Raw genomic sequence first — 16,982 nt, 5'->3', positions numbered from 1 at the left:
TAGATAGGCCGGTGTAGTTTATTCAGAGCATTTAGCATTTCTGGTTTCCAAAGCAATTTTGTATTATTTTTTTCATTCTATTAATATTATTATTATTATTATTATTACATATAACATATATATACACATTATATTAATATGTATATGTATAATATTTATATATTACATATACATTATATTAACATGCATATGTATAATATATTAAATTATACATATATTGAGATGTTATGCTCAAGAATGAATTGGAAAGAGCCCACTAAAATATATCCAAGGAACATTCTAGTTGTAGGAGATAACAGGGAGTTCAAAAACTAGAGCGAGAGTGTGTGTAGTACTGTGAAAAGAGTGATTGGAGACCAGGATGGCAATAGAGGGAGTGAGATTGTGGATAGCTTTGTAAGACATAGAAGGGTAGTCTTTTTCCATCAGATTAAAAGAAGTTCTAGAAGAGTTTAAAAAGAAGACCAGAATCATATTTTTATTTTGAAAATAATTGCTCTGACAGTAATGTGGAAGAGGGACTGGAAGGGGAGCAAGACTAGAAACAGAGAGACCAGCCAGGAGGCTGTTGGCAGTAGGTCAGGTGAAAGATAGTTTAGTGGTGGCAATGGGATTGCAAGGATTCGTCTGAGTGGAGGGCGTAGTACTTGCATCACATAGAGCCTAAACGAGTTTTCAAGCCACGTGCGCAACTTAAATAACAGCAGATGCTACCGTTCGCTGACAGAGGCAGCAGAGAGGAGCAGACTGGAAGATTGATGAGGTGTGCAGTTTGAGGTACATGATGAAGTTGAAGTGTCTAGCAAGGCAGCTGGCTGTGTTTGTAGAGTAGTACAGATTTCGGAATTTGACTTCTACATTATTGGCATACATAGCATCGCTGAAGTCATGGAGTGATGGGATCACGTAGGAGCAATGTGGAAAATGGGTAAAAGGAGAGAGCCTGCTGGGGACTCCAACACTGAAGAACGTCAACATGTGAGAACATTGAGAGGAGAAGCCAACACATGGTAGTAAGAGGGAACAAGAAAACTGAAAGATTTATAGTATCAAGAAACCAAGGATTGAGGGAAGAAGAAACGAATGCTCAAATTCCAAATGCTGCCAAGAAGTTAAGGGTTGAAATGTGTTAACTAGATTTGTTAGTTAGGGTTATATTCAGTTGAAATGACAGAAAAGCCACAGTAACAATCTTAGGAAATTTTGACTATTTTTCTCATACATGATTACGTTTAAAAATTATACTTTACACGTCTGGTTTTTAAAATATCCTTCATGGTCTCAAACTTTAGTGTACATTGAAATCACTTAGAATTTTTAGAAATACTGATGCCTGGCTCCTGTGAATACCAATATGTTGGTGTTCGGGTTTGTTTACATAAAAGCCATATATAATATGCTCTGAGTAAGTTAAGGACATCACAAGAGTAATTCTTGCTTGTCAGCTGAATTTGGAGCTCGATCCCCATGTAGATTGTGGCTGCAGTATTTGTTTGGAGTCAAGACTTGGGTTCAGATCTTGACTCTGTCGCTTACTGGCCTTGTGGTGTAACAAGTCTCTTCTTCGTCAATGTTGATTTCTGTTTTGTCAAATAGAGATCTTAATAATCATCTCACAAGATATTTGTAAAGAATAAAGGTACTTCTTCCACTTATTACCTGCACATCAACAAGTTACTCAATTTCTTTGGGCCTTGTTTACTCGTCTCTAGATTAAATATCTACCTATGTTATTATAAGGTTTTAATAGTGCTTAGTGCGAAGGGCTTAATAGGTTATAGCTGTCACTCACACATGTAGTCAGCTGCAAGGTTGCAGAAATTGGAAAAACTGATAGTCCTCAGACAGATAGTTGCTCTCAGGATTTTGCTGCAGCCTGGACACAAAACCCAGGATACATGTGAGGGAGGTGGGTGGGAGGTAGGAGAGATTCCTGTTCCTTCCCAATAAGTAGTCAGTGTGTTCCTTTGCTTTCTGTTCTTCCAAACGGATTGAGATAGTAAGGACAATGCACGCATCTGGCTTTTCAGACATTATACATATATTAAAATTTAGGAATATTTGTTAAGGTTATATTAGGCTTAGCTGTCAGCCAGCCAGGGTACATGTGATAAAGCATATAATAGGTGTTCACTGTGGTAAGCCGCACTGTTTCAGGGGGCTCATTTATGTCAGGAATGAATGAGCCTAATAGAAGAGTCATCATCATATGACTATATTTCTGCAATTGATTTTTGTCTACTTAGCATTACATTAGCTATCTTTAATACTGATTTTTTTCTCAATTAACAACAATAAAAAATACATCTCCTTGCATATTTTTTATATTTATGTATTTAATAGGCTGCGTGGAGGAGCTATAAAGCCAGGAAGTATTTATGTAAAGTGAAAGCTGCTTGCAAGATTCAAGCCTGGTATAGGTCTTGGAAAGCACGTAAAGAATATCTAGCTATATTAAAAGCTGTTAAAGTCATTCAAGGTTGTTTCTATACCAAACTGGAGAGAACACGGTAATGTATCACAGCTGTGTTAGGGGAGTATGAGGGTCTGTGTGTGTGGTAGCTAAGTCTTTATATAAAATAATACTGCTTATCTCTTTGTCTTTTAAATATTTGCTACGCCTAGCTTGTATGGTTTCTTTTGTTAGTGTTACCTCCGCTGATGAAACAAAATAAGACTCTTATTTTTTGAGATAGAGCCTTGATACAATCATTTTTCTTTTTTCTTTTTCTTTTTCTCTTTTTACTTTATATTAGCCCCCCTATTTTACTTTAATGAAGACCTAATTACCAACTTATTTTTGTTCATTGTATTTTCCTGTTCCTAGTTCATTTCTTTGAAACACATTTTCTGAAACTCTTATCAGATTATCTATATTATTTTTTTTATTTCACAGTGTAAGAATTTTCCCCCAGTTACCAGAAATGATGAATTATTATATCAGTGATAGTTTTAAAGATTGTTTTAGGAGAGACTCTAATGTTAGAAGAGTTTCTTGACAAATTCCACGGGTGGAAGCTCAGTGCTTACCATATAAAGATATAGTTGCTGCTATCAGCTGTTAAGGACCAGTAGTACCTAAGTTTCCTGTACCAAAATCTTGAATTTTTCTCATTGGTGCTCAGCTTTATTTTCTAAGAAATGTGGCAACATGATGTAAGTTAAATCCATTCTCAATTTTTATGTGTTACTGCTATGTTGGCCCCTAACGTTTAATCTCTGGCCCTGAGTTTTTAAGTTTTTCTCTAGTTCTCCTTACAGAACATTTCTTTTCAGATATTTGTACGATACCTGGCTTTCCTTTCAAACAAATTTCCATTTCTCATTTGCCTGATGCTGTTCTAATCTCCCAAGTTCTTTTTGTGACCCGCTCCTATCTGCTCAAAGACTCACTTGCAATATGGACCCAGATTTTAGACTCTGCCGTTACTTCTGTCAGCATCCCCTTTATCTAGGCTTTGTGTAGGTCTGGATAATTGTACTTTCTTTTCATTCTGGTTGGAGTTCTTTCTCATTCTAGAAATTCATATTTCTTGCTACGAACATTGCCAATTGCAAAACTTCTTTTTCATTGTGTCAGTTCGTGTGTGTGTGTGTGTGTGTGTGTGTGTGTGTGTGTGTGTGTGTGGAATTCTGATTGCTAGAATTAAAGTATAAATTGTTCTTTTCCACTTTCTTTTTTTCTTTCATTGCCTTTCTTATTTTTTCTTTCTCTAGTATTAAGTGGGGGGGGGGCAATAAATACTGAGTAAATTAAAGAAATTTGTAATTGCTTTCCAATACCTACTTTTTAGGTTTTTGAATATGAGAGCATCAACAATTATCATTCAGAGAAAATGGAGAGCTATGCTTTCTGGAAGAATAGCTCATGAGCACTTCTTAATGATAAAAGTAGGTAAAGAAAGGAAAAAAAAAAGCTCATTTGCAAAGAGCCATTTTAGGAAAGAAAACAAAAGGAATTGGTTGTTTTTGTTAGCTATACATTTATTTTAAACACGTCATTGCAGTCAATTAAAAATTATATTCACCCTTAAAAATACATTTTATGAATATATTAATTTGTATATTTATATTTAAAAACTATTCTGAAACCCAAGTTTGAAGTAAATTTTAGAGTAAATAATTTATTTGGAGAGAGTCATAATAGATGTAGCATATTTTGTCTACTATAAGTTAAACAATAAAAATTTTTTAAACTACAATTGGTGGCCTATTCAAAATATTTAACATCAAAGTTTTAGAATAGCTGCAGTACCTATAGTCTTTTATTAAAGAAAGCAAAATTAAAATTTTATTTGTAAATTTCAATGTACTATTCACTATTATTATATAGCTATTATTATTATGCCTACTAGTGTATATTTACTAATTTGACCCTCATAAAAACCCTCTGGTGTAGTGATTATTAATTGAAGTAGTTAGTATTCTTATTTTACAAATGAGGAAACTGAGGTCTAGAGAGGTAAAGTGACTTGCCCAACGTCATCCGGCTAGTTGGTGGGGAATCTATGTTGTAAAACAGAACTAGTGCCCATTTTAATTTATATACTTCTTTAGGTTTCTTAGAATTGGTTGTTGAGATGTTATATAATCGAGGAGTCTAAGATGTGCTGGTTCTGAGAGGTAGTCTTTGGTTCTCAAAGCAACAGACAGCTTCCCTGGTAGTTGTTTATAATGCCCATTCTGTTCTCTATATTGCTAGCACTTTTATTAAATGTATTTGTCCTTTGGTAATATTAGTCCTTTTCTCCCTCACAATGAGAAGTATCAGGAAGATGAGAGGGAAAGAACACCAGATATCTATTGACCTTGGCTTACACCTTCATAAAAACCTAATTTTTAGCTGTAGAAATTACATACAGTCACCTTATATATGAAATATGACATTCTTAAGCTAAAAATGTAAAAAAAAAAATCGTAATTACACCATCTCATTTTTCATTGAGAAATTCAAAAGCCTCCAGTGGGTTGAAATTATTATTCCTTTCTGTTAAGTCACTCACAAATTTTTCCTTGTAGAGACATCAAGCTGCTTGTTTGATTCAAGCGAATTTTAGAAGATACAAAGGAAGGCAGGTCTTTCTTCGGCAAAAGTCTGCCGCTTTGACCATACAGAGATATATACGAGCCAGGAAGGCCGGGAAGTGTGAAAGGATAAAATATGTTGAATTAAAAAAATCTACAGTTGTTCTACAAGCACTAGTGCGCGGTTGGTTAGTAAGGAAAAGAGTAAGTATTTTTAAGTAGAATACCTCAGTCTTAAGAAATGAAGGTATTTTTAAGTAGAATACCTCAGTCTTAAGAAATGAAGGTATGAAGAAATAAATTGTGTTAAGAAATTTTAGATTTTGGAGAAAAATTTCAGAACTAATAATATAACCAGTATAACCTCTCAGCTCTGCAGAGGCCTATAACAAGATCACTGGTTGCTATAGATTTTTGTTTTATGAGCCTGTTTCTCATAGATGCTCACCAAAAATGCAAACTAATTTTTTTCTTGTAATGAATCTTAACAAAGGAACTGAAAGAAGGATGAGGGAGGAGCTCCAAATACGAAGGAGGTTGTCATTCAAGTAGCCTTTTGCTACCACCCAGCAACTCTGAGGTGTTGTTAGCTACTGTTCCTGTGATAACTTCCACATCTTCAGCAAGAAAGAATCCCTCCCGGGGAGGTCACGTTTTTGGCATCAATATGCAAAGTGCTGTCAAAGACAAAATACTTAAATTAAAAAGGAGAAATCTCTTCCACTGTGTTCATTAAATACAAATTAGAGGTCTAAAGGCCACTATAGAGAGGTTTTGCTGCAAAGAGTCTTGTGCTAGATTTGTGCTAGACTGTCTAATAACCGGAGAAATCCACTCAGATAATTTTGTCTGACTTACTATCACCGTCTCCCAACAGTTCTCCCAACATTTTTGTGAGTATTGTAATCATAGACTTCTCATATTATAGTTAGTACATTGAAAGCTTTATTTACTGTTATTGTGTAGTCCAGTTAAATTAAATGCTGTTCTTTAGTAAAGTGCCCAAAATATAATTTTGCTTTTTTATACTCTGAGTTAGGGGGTACACATTTGGAAATATTGTATAGTAAAAGATTATAATCACTTTGAGTTCCATCAATGTAAGTAATTTCAGTAATTAAAAGTTAATTTATTATTGCTGATTTATATAATTCAGTATGGAGGATATATAAAAATAAACACTGATCGATTGTCTTAAGAGTCAAATGTGTGGTTAATTTTTTATTTCTCTTTTAGATTTCAGAACAGAGAACCAAAATTAGGCTTCTTCACTTCACAGCAGCTGCATATTGTCACCTGTCTGCTCTTAGAATTCAAAGAGCATATAAACTTCACATGGTTATGAAGAATGCTAAGAAGCAGGTTAATTCAGTCATCTGTGTTCAGGTTGGCTTTTCCTTTGCAGTAAAACTATGTGGTAAAATTTTTGTTATGAATTTTTTATTTTAATAAATAATTTCAAAATACCTTATGCTAAGATCATATAATATTTAGCCTTTTGCTTTAGGATGACATATTTAGGATGGCTTGATGGGCTAGAAATAGGTTGATGTTTTATGATACAGGAATAAAGCTATGAATTATTTTCTGAAATAATTGTACTCATTTATACTTGTAGCAAAGTCTGAGAGTACCTGTTTTTCTACATTCTTGCCAACACACAGCATTAAAAGACTCTGGTTTTGCTGTTTTGATGAATGGCAAATTGTATCTCATTTTTGCTTTGGATTTCCTTTGATTGCAAGCAGTTCTAAAAAATCTTTCGTGTGTTGACTATTCAAATTATTATCTGTGTATTGTGTGCTTTTTCTTAATGTATGTATATATGGGCTGTTTTTTCCATATACTTTGCCCATTTCTCTTTTGCATCTTTTTTCTTATGATTTGTAGGTTTTTATGTATTCTGGGTAAGAACTCTGTATACATTAACATATACTTACATATAAAATACTGAGTTAGAAAACAAATTGCAGAAGAACACATACAGCTTGATAGAATTTATATAAATTATGAAATGAAGGCCATGTTGTACAGGGTTAAATTCACACCCTCCCCCCGCTCAGTGAGTGCTAGAGGATTTGTACCAGATGGAATGGAGAAGTAATGCCACTGGGGAGGATTGAAAGATATCAATCTAATGTTCTATTTATTTCATTTATGTATGCATGTGTATGTATGTATTTATTTATTTTAAAAACCTGAAGTAAAAAAAAAAAACAAAGCCTCTAATGTTTTAAACAGAGATGGTTTCGAACAAGATTACAGCAAAAGAGGTTTGCTCAGAAATGTCATAGTGTCATAAAAAGTCAGCGTGAACTTCAAGAACATATGAGCCAGCAAAATAGAGCTGCATCAGTAATACAGAAAGCAGTACGCCGTTTTCTCCTCCGTAAAAAAAAAGAAAAAATTAATAATGGAATCACTAAAATTCAGGTAACTGAAAACATTACGATGTTAGTTCCAGACTCTGGTTTATAATTCACCTACGTGAGACATCTAACGTGTTAAAAACACAGCCACATATATTTTAAAAAGCTGAGGTTCACCAATAAAATAACTCATAAATGCTATGTCATTGCTAAGCCCTTTATTTTCAGATTTCCCTAGAGACATTTATGATGGAGACATGAAAAAATACCTTAGCATTTAAAATAGACTTAGATATCTTTGGTCAGTGAATGATGCTTCAGGTTATATACAGGAATATGATATATATTTTTCTTTCCAGAAAAATTGATTTTGCTATTTATTAGAACCTGACTTGAGATTTTATTTGCAAAGTGTCTGGTTACATCATATGAATTTACTGAAAATACTTGTTTTGTAGAAATAGTTATAAATATAAATTCAAAACATCATGGATTGTAATCTTACAATCACTGTGTTTTGTCTCTTTAAGGCATTATGGAGAGGATACTCTTGGAGGAAGAAAAATGATGGTACAAAAATTAAAGCTATACGACTAAGTCTTCAACTTGTTAATAGGGAGATTCGAGAAGAAAACAAACTCTACAAAAGAACTGCTCTTGCACTTCATTGTCTTTTGACATATAAGCACCTTTCTGCTATTCTTGAGGCTCTAAAGCACCTAGGTTAGTTTGTTTTAACAATATCTTGTATGAGGTTAGAAATGCATTTTTACCGTTGAGTGTGCAAAGAGTGTTATAATACAATATTAGCTAAAATTTCATTTTGTTGCTGTGAATTTATTTCTCTCTCTTTTTTTTTTTTCTCCTCCTTTCAGAGGTCGTTACTAGATTGTCTCCACTTTGCTGTGAGAACATGGCCCAGAGTGGAGCAGTTTCTAAAATATTTGTTTTGATCCGAAGTTGCAATCGTAGTGTTCCTTGTATGGAAGTCATCAGATACTCTGTGCAAGTCTTGCTTAACGTCGCTAAGGTAGTAACGTTTTGATAATGAGTTGTTCATTGGTCAAGAAATCTGATCCAGCAAATTAAGTTCGTGCTTGCTCACCACTGGAATTTAGATCGCCAAGTTAGAATTAATTTGTATGCAAGAGTCTTAGGTGGGGGAAATGTTTAATGCATTAACATAATTATACATAGAAACACTAATTTCTTATGATTTTATTTCTTGTCTTTATGATATTAATAATAATGATTACTAACATTTATCGAGTACTTACCTTGCGCTAGTGTTTTTCATGCATCATTTAATTTAGTTCTTAACAATATCCTCTGAGGCAGTTCATGTTATTCTTGTTTAATAGAGAAGGAATAGTAATCCTTATAGAAATTAAGCCTCCTGCCTCAGCACTTGAATGTGATAAGTGGTAGGGCTGAATTTGGATCCATTTTTTGTCCACCTCTAGAACTGGTGTTCTTATTCACTGCATTGTATCAAAGCAGTAGAACCTCTTACAATCATGTCTGGCAAAACATGATTAAGATATTGCTTCAACTTAGTTACCCTGTATGTCATACTCTGTATAGGTATTAGAATTTACGTTTTTGGCATTGGACTGGTGGCAGATATCTGTACTAAACTATAAATGCATGTAATCAAAAGTATTGAGATGACAAATTTATTTTCCCCAACCAACCCTTCAGCCACAACTTAGAGCACTTTATCCAGTATTTTCTTTCTGAGAAGGAGTGGTTAAGAACACCAGTGTTCAGATCATAGCTCTGCAGCTTACTTTAGGTTACTTAGCCTCTTTGTGCTTCATGTTCCTTAACTGTAAAATGGGTAAAGTAATAGTAGCTACCTCATAATGTTATTGTGAGGATAAAGTGAGTCAATATATATAATGTGCTTCATACATAGACGTGCCAAATAAATGTTAACTGCTAATATTGTTTTGTTGTTATTTTTGTCTTAGTATCCTTCACATGATTTGTTCCCAGGCAAATTTCAATATGAATCTAGTGATACAAGGAGATAATTGAGGCAGGAAAAATATCTCCTAAATTTACTAGTTTCAAATTTATTTTATTTTAAAGCAAGTGCATCTTCCTCTCAAGAAGCATGCAGTAGGGTAACTAATTAAATCTTAGCCTTTATCAGTATTTTACCCTATGATTAACTATCACAGATAAGTTCTGTTTTTCCTGAGAGATTCTCACTAAAATTGCCCTGTTTTTGAGTTTGTTTTTATTTACTTCAAGGTGTTCATGTTCAGGGATTCTAGATCTGATTCACATTTTATGGCACTTTAAAGTAGGTGGGAAGAGAAAAATTACAATGCAGATATGCATATAAAGTGGATTCAGAAATGATAGTAATATCAAAAATTCATTTCATGAAGTCCCTTGCACTGGCTGTAGATAGTCCAAAAAGTTGGTCCTAAGCTTTCTTTCCGCTTGGGCTCTTTCTAAGAGCATATGCATTTATTATAACTTTTGCTTTCTTTCTGTTCTCTTCAAGTATGAGAAAACCACTGCAGCAGTTTACCATGTAGAAAACTGCATAGACACACTACTGGACCTTTTACAGATGTACCGAGAAAAGCCCGGTGACAAAGTTGCAGACAAGGGTGGAAGCATTTTTACAAAAACTTGTTGTTTGTTAGCTATTTTATTGAAGACAACAAATCGAGCCTCTGTAAGTATTAATTATCTTTCTTTCAGGTATCTTTCTAGGTTTTCAGGTCTAAGACTTTTACACTTTTCCTTCAGTAATTATCACAATTTTTTAATTAAGTTCATTTATTTATTTTGAGAGGGAGAGAGAAATAGAGAGCAAGTGGGGGAGGGGCAGAGAGAGAGAGAATCCCAGGCAGGCTCTGCACCATCGGTACAGAACCCAACACGGGGCTCGAGCTCACGAACTATGAGATTGTGACCTGAGCCGAAGTCAGATACTTAACTGACTGAGCCACCCAGACACCCCAGTAATTATCACAATTTAAATAGGGTTTTGTATATGTTCAAACCTGCCTTTTTTGTTGATATAAGAGGTGTTTCTAACATATTAAAGAAACTGAATTTCAAAAATAAAATGTACTATGGCTATAGAAATAGCCATTTCCCTTTTACTTGAGGAAAGAAACAAATGATCCTATCCAGGTAGAAAACCACATATATGTGGCTCCACATCCTCTTGTTGTAACCGTAAGTACATTTCAAGTTTTTCCATGGTGAGACCTCTCTAGGTGTTACAGTTGGCAGAGAGTTGACCGTAGGCTGTAATAGGATTCTGGCCTTCACTGTGAGAACAAAACCACTGAAGGATTTACATAAGAGAGTATGCTCCAGTTTGGGTTCTAACATGACTTTGGCTACTGATTGAAGAATAGATTTGGGAAAGTGTGGATGTATGAAGACCGTTCAGTGTGGATGTAGGGAAACCAGGAAGGAGGGAGATAGAGATAGAGATAGAGATAGAGATAGAGATAGAGATAGAGATAGAGATAGAGATAGAGAGATTTATAGATATAAATATTAATATAAATATAAATATAAATATAGATACAGTGGTCTGGGTAAGAAATTGTACTTGACCTAGGGTTGTATTATAAGAGATAAGTGGAGGGGCGCCTGGGTGGCGCAGTCGGTTAAGCGTCCGACTTCAGCCAGGTCACGATCTCACGGTCCGTGAGTTCGAGCCCCGCGTCAGGCTCTGGGCTGATGGCTCAGAGCCTGGAGCCTGTTTCTGATTCTGTGTCTCCCTCTCTCTCTGCCCCTCCCCCGTTCATGCTCTGTCTCTCTCTGTCCCAAAAATAAATAAACGTTGAAAAAAAAAAAAAAAAAAAAAATAAGAGATAAGTGGATAACGTTGGAAACTAGGAAGAGAGAAAATTCACAGGCTTTGGTAACTCCATATAATACATATATTGACTATAATATTTACCTTGTTTTTCAGTATGGAGTTAAGTGTACAATTTTTAAATATTTGCCTTTTTTATAATTGTCTTACAAATTAGTTTATATAATGTTAACCAATCTGTTAAATTTGGAAAGAATGGCTTTTGATTTTGTTAAAAGCTCATAAGTTTACACTATAGTGGTTATTATTGTTGCTTTTACTAGCATAGAAGGGCTACAAAATTGTTACTAGTTTTAATAAATGTACATTTTCCTTTTTAGGATGTTCGAAGTAGGTCCAAAGTTGTTGACCGTATTTATAGTCTCTACAAACTTACAGCTCGTAAACATAAAATGAATACTGAAAGAATACTTTATACCCAAAAGAAGAATTCTTCTATAAGTATTCCATTTATTCCAGAAACACCCATAAGAACCAGAATAGTTTCAAGGTAAGCAGTAAATGTACTCTATAGTTTTGTGCCACTATCCATTCATTCATTCATTCATTCATTCAGCAAACATTACTGAGTATGTACTATAAAGCAAGGTATTGTGCTGGACAATGGAGAAACAACATATGAGTAAGAATAGAATCCTTGGTAACTCTAAAGTAGATAATCTCAGTAAATAATGAAGCAATAACACTGTGGCTTTGGGTATTTAATAGTCATTCAATAAATTCATTGTATTAAATAGTTAAGTGCTAAGTCTGAAAATTAGCTTTTTATAAGCTTTGGCGTATAAACTTTTTTTTCCTGCATGTAGGACAAACTATACTGCTTGGAAGCTGCCAAAAATCCCTCATGGCCAAAATATCAACTTCCAACTCCTCCCATAATCCTCCTGGTACTTGAAATTTCTCCTTCTAGAGAAGTTCTTTATGAGACCTTGCATGAGTTTCCTAGAACTGCTGTAAAAAATAACCACAGACTCATTTATTCTCTGAACATTCTTGAAACCAGAAGTTCAAAACCAGGGTGTCAGTAAGGCCTCACTCTCTCTGAGGGTTCTGTGGCAGACTGTGCCTTTGACTTGCAGTTTCTGTGACTCTAGGTGTTTTTTGCTTATTGCTGTATAACTCCATTCTCTGCCTCTGTCTTCACATGGGCCTCTCCTCCTTCTCCCTCCTCTGTGTCTCTTAAAAGGACATATGTTGGATTTAGGGCCAGTTCCAATAACACAGGATGATCTTATCGTAAGATCCTTTAGTTATGTTTATCTGTGGAGACCCCCTTTCAGAATAAGGTAACATTAACAGATGCTAAGGATTTGGGTGTGGATGTATCGTTTTGGTGTGGGGGCCACCATTCAGCCAACAGCCAACCTATAGAGATAATAGTAGCTTAACTAGTTTAAGACATGTAACTTTAGAAGTTTAAAAAAAAAAATGGGTGTTAGCTTACCTGGTTAATCAAGTAGACACCTCCACCAGTGTCAGAGAGTAAGAATGGTATAGAGCTGAACTCTGTGCTTTAAGGTGCTGGACTTGTGATTATTGTACAGCACGGAATTACATAGTTCAGGAGAATGACCATAAATAAGCAAATAAAGTAACAAAGATTGTGGTTGCTATTAGGATAGAGTATCGCTCAGAGGGCCTGCTAAAATTGCTGTGACTAGGAAATTGTCTCTGGGATATAATTACAAGAAGTAAAAGTAAGGAAAGACAGAAGATAGAGTAGGAAGGGACGTTGAAGCGTGGGTTTTGTTTTGGGTAAGTCTGAGGTGCCTATGAGAAATTAGAGGAAAAGACAAAGAAGCCATTAGAAAATCAGGGCTGTGGTTCCGGCCAGAAGAATCAGTCTAGAGGTTTAAATTAGGTAATCATTAGATTCAGGAATCATTAGGTAGCATTCAAGACCATCGCAATGAACGTGATCACCTCAGGGGAAGAGAATACCTAGAAAGAAAGCCCCAAACGGAACCTCAGAGTAACCCCAATTTCTCCAGAATTGAGACAAGAGAAAGAACCAGGCAACAGCTCTGGACAGGAATTGCTGACTGGATAGACGCTGTTCCAGACTGGCGACACATCAGCCCTTCAGCTTGCTGCTAAGAGGCTGTTAGATGAGGTGTGAAACTTGCCCCTTGGACTCAACAAGATGGAAGCCAGTGGTGAGGCAGTGACACAGAGGCATGAGGACTGCAAACAAGTGCAACACATCAGATGAAAAATTGATGAGTCTATAATGATACTAAAGAAAAAACTCATTGCTTACCCTTGAAGGATGCTAGAGAAACCACTCATGATACTTACTACGGGTAAAAGGAAGGAGTCAAGTCTTTCCCATTTTTTTTTTATACATACTATATCTTAGGTAACCAAATGGTTGTTGTAGAAAAGTTTTCTATAAAAAAAAATTCTGTTTAATAAATGCAGAAGGTATATGAAACTATTATTATTTTGTAGCCCCTCATGAAATAATAGGTGTGCTCTGGGCCATGAACATGCATGTTTGATAAAAGCTTTAGATGAATTAAATCGATGTTTGTGGCAGTAGTCAAATCCATTGATGAATCTCAACATCACAAAAAGATAAGACCACCCAATATTGTGTCTCCTGGTACACAAGACCATCCAAATATGATTCTTGTCACTAAAGCAAACCTGAATCACCTCACACCTTTTTGTGCTACTCTAATAAGTGTGACCCCCAGACCAGTGCCAGGCTGCAAAGTCTGTTACTGCTCTGTGTTGCTAAAAGTTCAGGAGCAGAGAATTAGCATTTAGAAACTTAGGTAGTAATTTAACCATGCTACTACATAGTTTGTAAAGTCAGGTTTATTGGGATATAGTTTACATACAGTAAAATTCATCCTTTTTAAGTGTCATATTTGTTGAGTTTTTTATGACAAAATTCGGTCTTCTGTTATAGAGAACTGTAGGAACATTCTTCTGTTAGAAGGTCTAAATTGGAATTATAATACTGATTTAAGGGACAAGTTTGTTATTATTTATGAATTTATTTATGACCCAGTATTTATAACATTAGAACTTCAGCTATGACTTTTACATTTTATTGAAGCAACATTAAAATTTTATTTTAAAATAATCAAGTTAGCATTTTCTGAGTTTACCTTATTAATAAAAGATTTAATTGGTTTTGATGAACTAAATTAACTCATGATGTTTTATTTCCTCCCTTCCTTCCTTCCTTCCTTCCTTCCTTCCCTCCTTCCTTCCTTTTCTGCCTGTCTCCATTTTTGTGACTCAGCACTTCTCTGCCAGGCATAAATCTTACAGTGTTGACAATGCACTATTTTTTGACCTGGTTTAACATTAGCAGTTTTCTTTATAATTACTCATTATAACAAACTGTGTAATAGTTGCAAATTGGAATTTTGATTGCATATTTCACACTATAACATAAAAATAGCACTTGCTTGAAACATTAATGAGGACCATTTCTATATACGATTTCTACTTAAGGAATTGGTAAATTTTAATACTAATTATGTTTTTAAAACTATAATTAACATGAATGAATAACTAGCTTCCCCTTTTTTTCAATATAGTCACTTTTTTTAGGTAGAATTTACCAGCAGTGTATACATGCACCCTTTATATATGTATGCAATTCAGTGACTTTTGACAAACGTGTACAGTTGTGAAACCACTACCAACTGAGATAAAATATTTCCATCACACCAAAGTTACCTTGTGCCTCTTTGTAATCAGTTGTCTCCTTTTAGCCCCTAGATTCAGGCAACTACTAATCTTATTTGAGTACTTTTAGTTTTGCCTTTTTTCTATGGTTACACAGATGGAATCGTACAGTATATAGCTTTTTGTGACTGGATTCTTTTTTTAGCTTACTGTTTTTGAGGTTTACTTATGTTGATGCATAAATTAAAATTTGATTTCCTTTTATCACAGAGTACTATTCCATTGTATGGCTATACCACACTTTGACCACTTAACAATTGATAGATATTTGGATTTTTAACAGGAAAGAATAAGAAGATGGAAATGCATATCATAGTAGGGATTTATGTGAGAAAGATGTATGAGCTCCCCTCTGACGAATGCTATTTTCTTAATGAAGTATGAGATTATAAACATTAGCTCAAAAGCAGACCAGGGAGGGTATGTATGGAAGGGACATTTGAAAAGAAGAAAGGAATAAAATGGTTATCTTGGAGAAAGAGGAAGCATACCCGGCAATTTCAAGCACCCATTTAACTTTGTAATTATTGACATAAAATCAGTCAGCCTGCTTCTGCAATTTTTCTTTTCTTCCTATTCAGCTGTACAGGAATGGAGAAGGCAGATATTTGAATTCAATTTGGAATCCAAATAGAACCTTCCATTTGAATTTAATAGAGAACAATAGCGTTAATGAAATTTGCTAAGGGGATTATATTGATGGCCCTAAGCTAGACAAGGAGGGAAGTGAGATCAGCATTCGGATGGATGGATGGATGGATGGATGGATGGATGGATGATGGGTACATGTTGAGGTCAGTGAATCAGAGATCTTAGGGTGGAAGAATATGTGCAGTGAACGTATTAAATCAAAAGACATGGATAGATCAGAAGTGGTGGGAGAATGGCAGCCTCAAATTGAGATGTCAGTGGTGGGGTACTTTCTGGGGATGACAAAGGCTCTTATGTGATCTCGTGGAAAAGGGTTGGTTAATGTAGAACAGAAGGAAAGGGGGCAAAAACTGACAGAAGAGGTTGTTGGCTTTTGGGCTGCATGAATGTTGAAGTTACTAAGAATGGTGGCAAAAGTTGAGAGAAGATCAAGAACCAGGTTTACAAAGAACAAAACACCGGAGGTTGACAGATGACCCAGAGGCAGTGGTGAGCTAAACAGCATAAACTTCAAAGGAAGAAGGATGACAAGAAATGCCTGAAAATAGTAAACAGCAATAGTATGCGGCCCTCTCACCTGTTAAAAGGGAAGCAATGTGCTCAGGAGTAGCCACATTTTAGTTCAGACAAAACAGTGAAGGTAACCCCTTGAAGAGAAGAACTTTGTTAATGCAAGATTTTTATTCTTTTCAGACTTAAACCAGATTGGGTTTTGAGAAGAGATAACATGGAAGAAATCACAAATCCCCTACAAGCTATTCAAATGGTGATGGACACGCTTGGCATTCCTTACTAGTAAATGTAAACATTTTCAGTATGTACAGTAAAAAGAACTATTAAAGCTAATCATGCATGTGTAGAGTGTTTTTGGCTTTCTTTTGTACAACTTCTAAAATCCAATTTTGTATTAAAATTAAAATGTATATATATATATATGTGTATATATATATATATATATATACACATATATATATATATAACAATAACTAAACTGTTGTTTCTTTTGTTATTTTATGGCTTTCTGATTGTGAGAAACCACTATCTCATGAAATGATTATAACACTTATTCGTGTCTGTTACCTTAAAATATTATATTAGTCTGAATATAATCATATTCCAGAAGGGAAAAGAATAGCTTTATTACTCTCATTTTATAGATTAATTGAAGCATTTTTCTAAAACAAGTTTTGAAAATACGAGATTCTGCCAACACACTTAGAAGTGACAAGGGGATAAAATAATCTCACAAATGCCCCCAGACAACATCTCCATTTGTTTCCTTGACTGACTGGACCATCCAGACAGGCAGGGGAGCTCCTCTAGGGAAATTAAACTCCACCTGCCCTTGTATATACTAAAAACCCTTACCT

General features: G+C 34.9%; 1 protein-coding gene across 3 annotated transcripts in view; it reads left to right on the top strand.

The window, feature by feature from the left end:
* ASPM (assembly factor for spindle microtubules) overlaps window positions 1-16,471 on the top strand; it is a 52,223-nt gene extending 35,752 nt beyond the window's left edge. For all 3 annotated transcript variants that reach the window (XM_003999347.6, XM_023247980.2, XM_023247981.2), the window contains exons 19-28: window positions 2,344-2,510; window positions 3,795-3,891; window positions 5,020-5,229; window positions 6,262-6,411; window positions 7,267-7,458; window positions 7,925-8,117; window positions 8,270-8,424; window positions 9,913-10,089; window positions 11,574-11,743; window positions 16,306-16,471. In XM_003999347.6, the coding sequence (XP_003999396.4) occupies window positions 2,344-2,510; window positions 3,795-3,891; window positions 5,020-5,229; window positions 6,262-6,411; window positions 7,267-7,458; window positions 7,925-8,117; window positions 8,270-8,424; window positions 9,913-10,089; window positions 11,574-11,743; window positions 16,306-16,408 (1,614 nt within the window). In that variant the 3' untranslated portion in view covers window positions 16,409-16,471. The remainder of the gene's footprint in view (window positions 1-2,343; window positions 2,511-3,794; window positions 3,892-5,019; window positions 5,230-6,261; window positions 6,412-7,266; window positions 7,459-7,924; window positions 8,118-8,269; window positions 8,425-9,912; window positions 10,090-11,573; window positions 11,744-16,305) is intronic.
* Window positions 16,472-16,982: the final 511 nt, after the last annotated feature.

The sequence above is a fragment of the Felis catus genome, chromosome F1 (genome assembly GCF_018350175.1).
Source record: "Felis catus isolate Fca126 chromosome F1, F.catus_Fca126_mat1.0, whole genome shotgun sequence".
Lineage (NCBI taxonomy): Eukaryota > Metazoa > Chordata > Mammalia > Carnivora > Felidae > Felis > Felis catus.
Note: the sequence above shows the minus strand (reverse complement) of the source record. Positions and strands in the feature narration are given on the sequence as shown.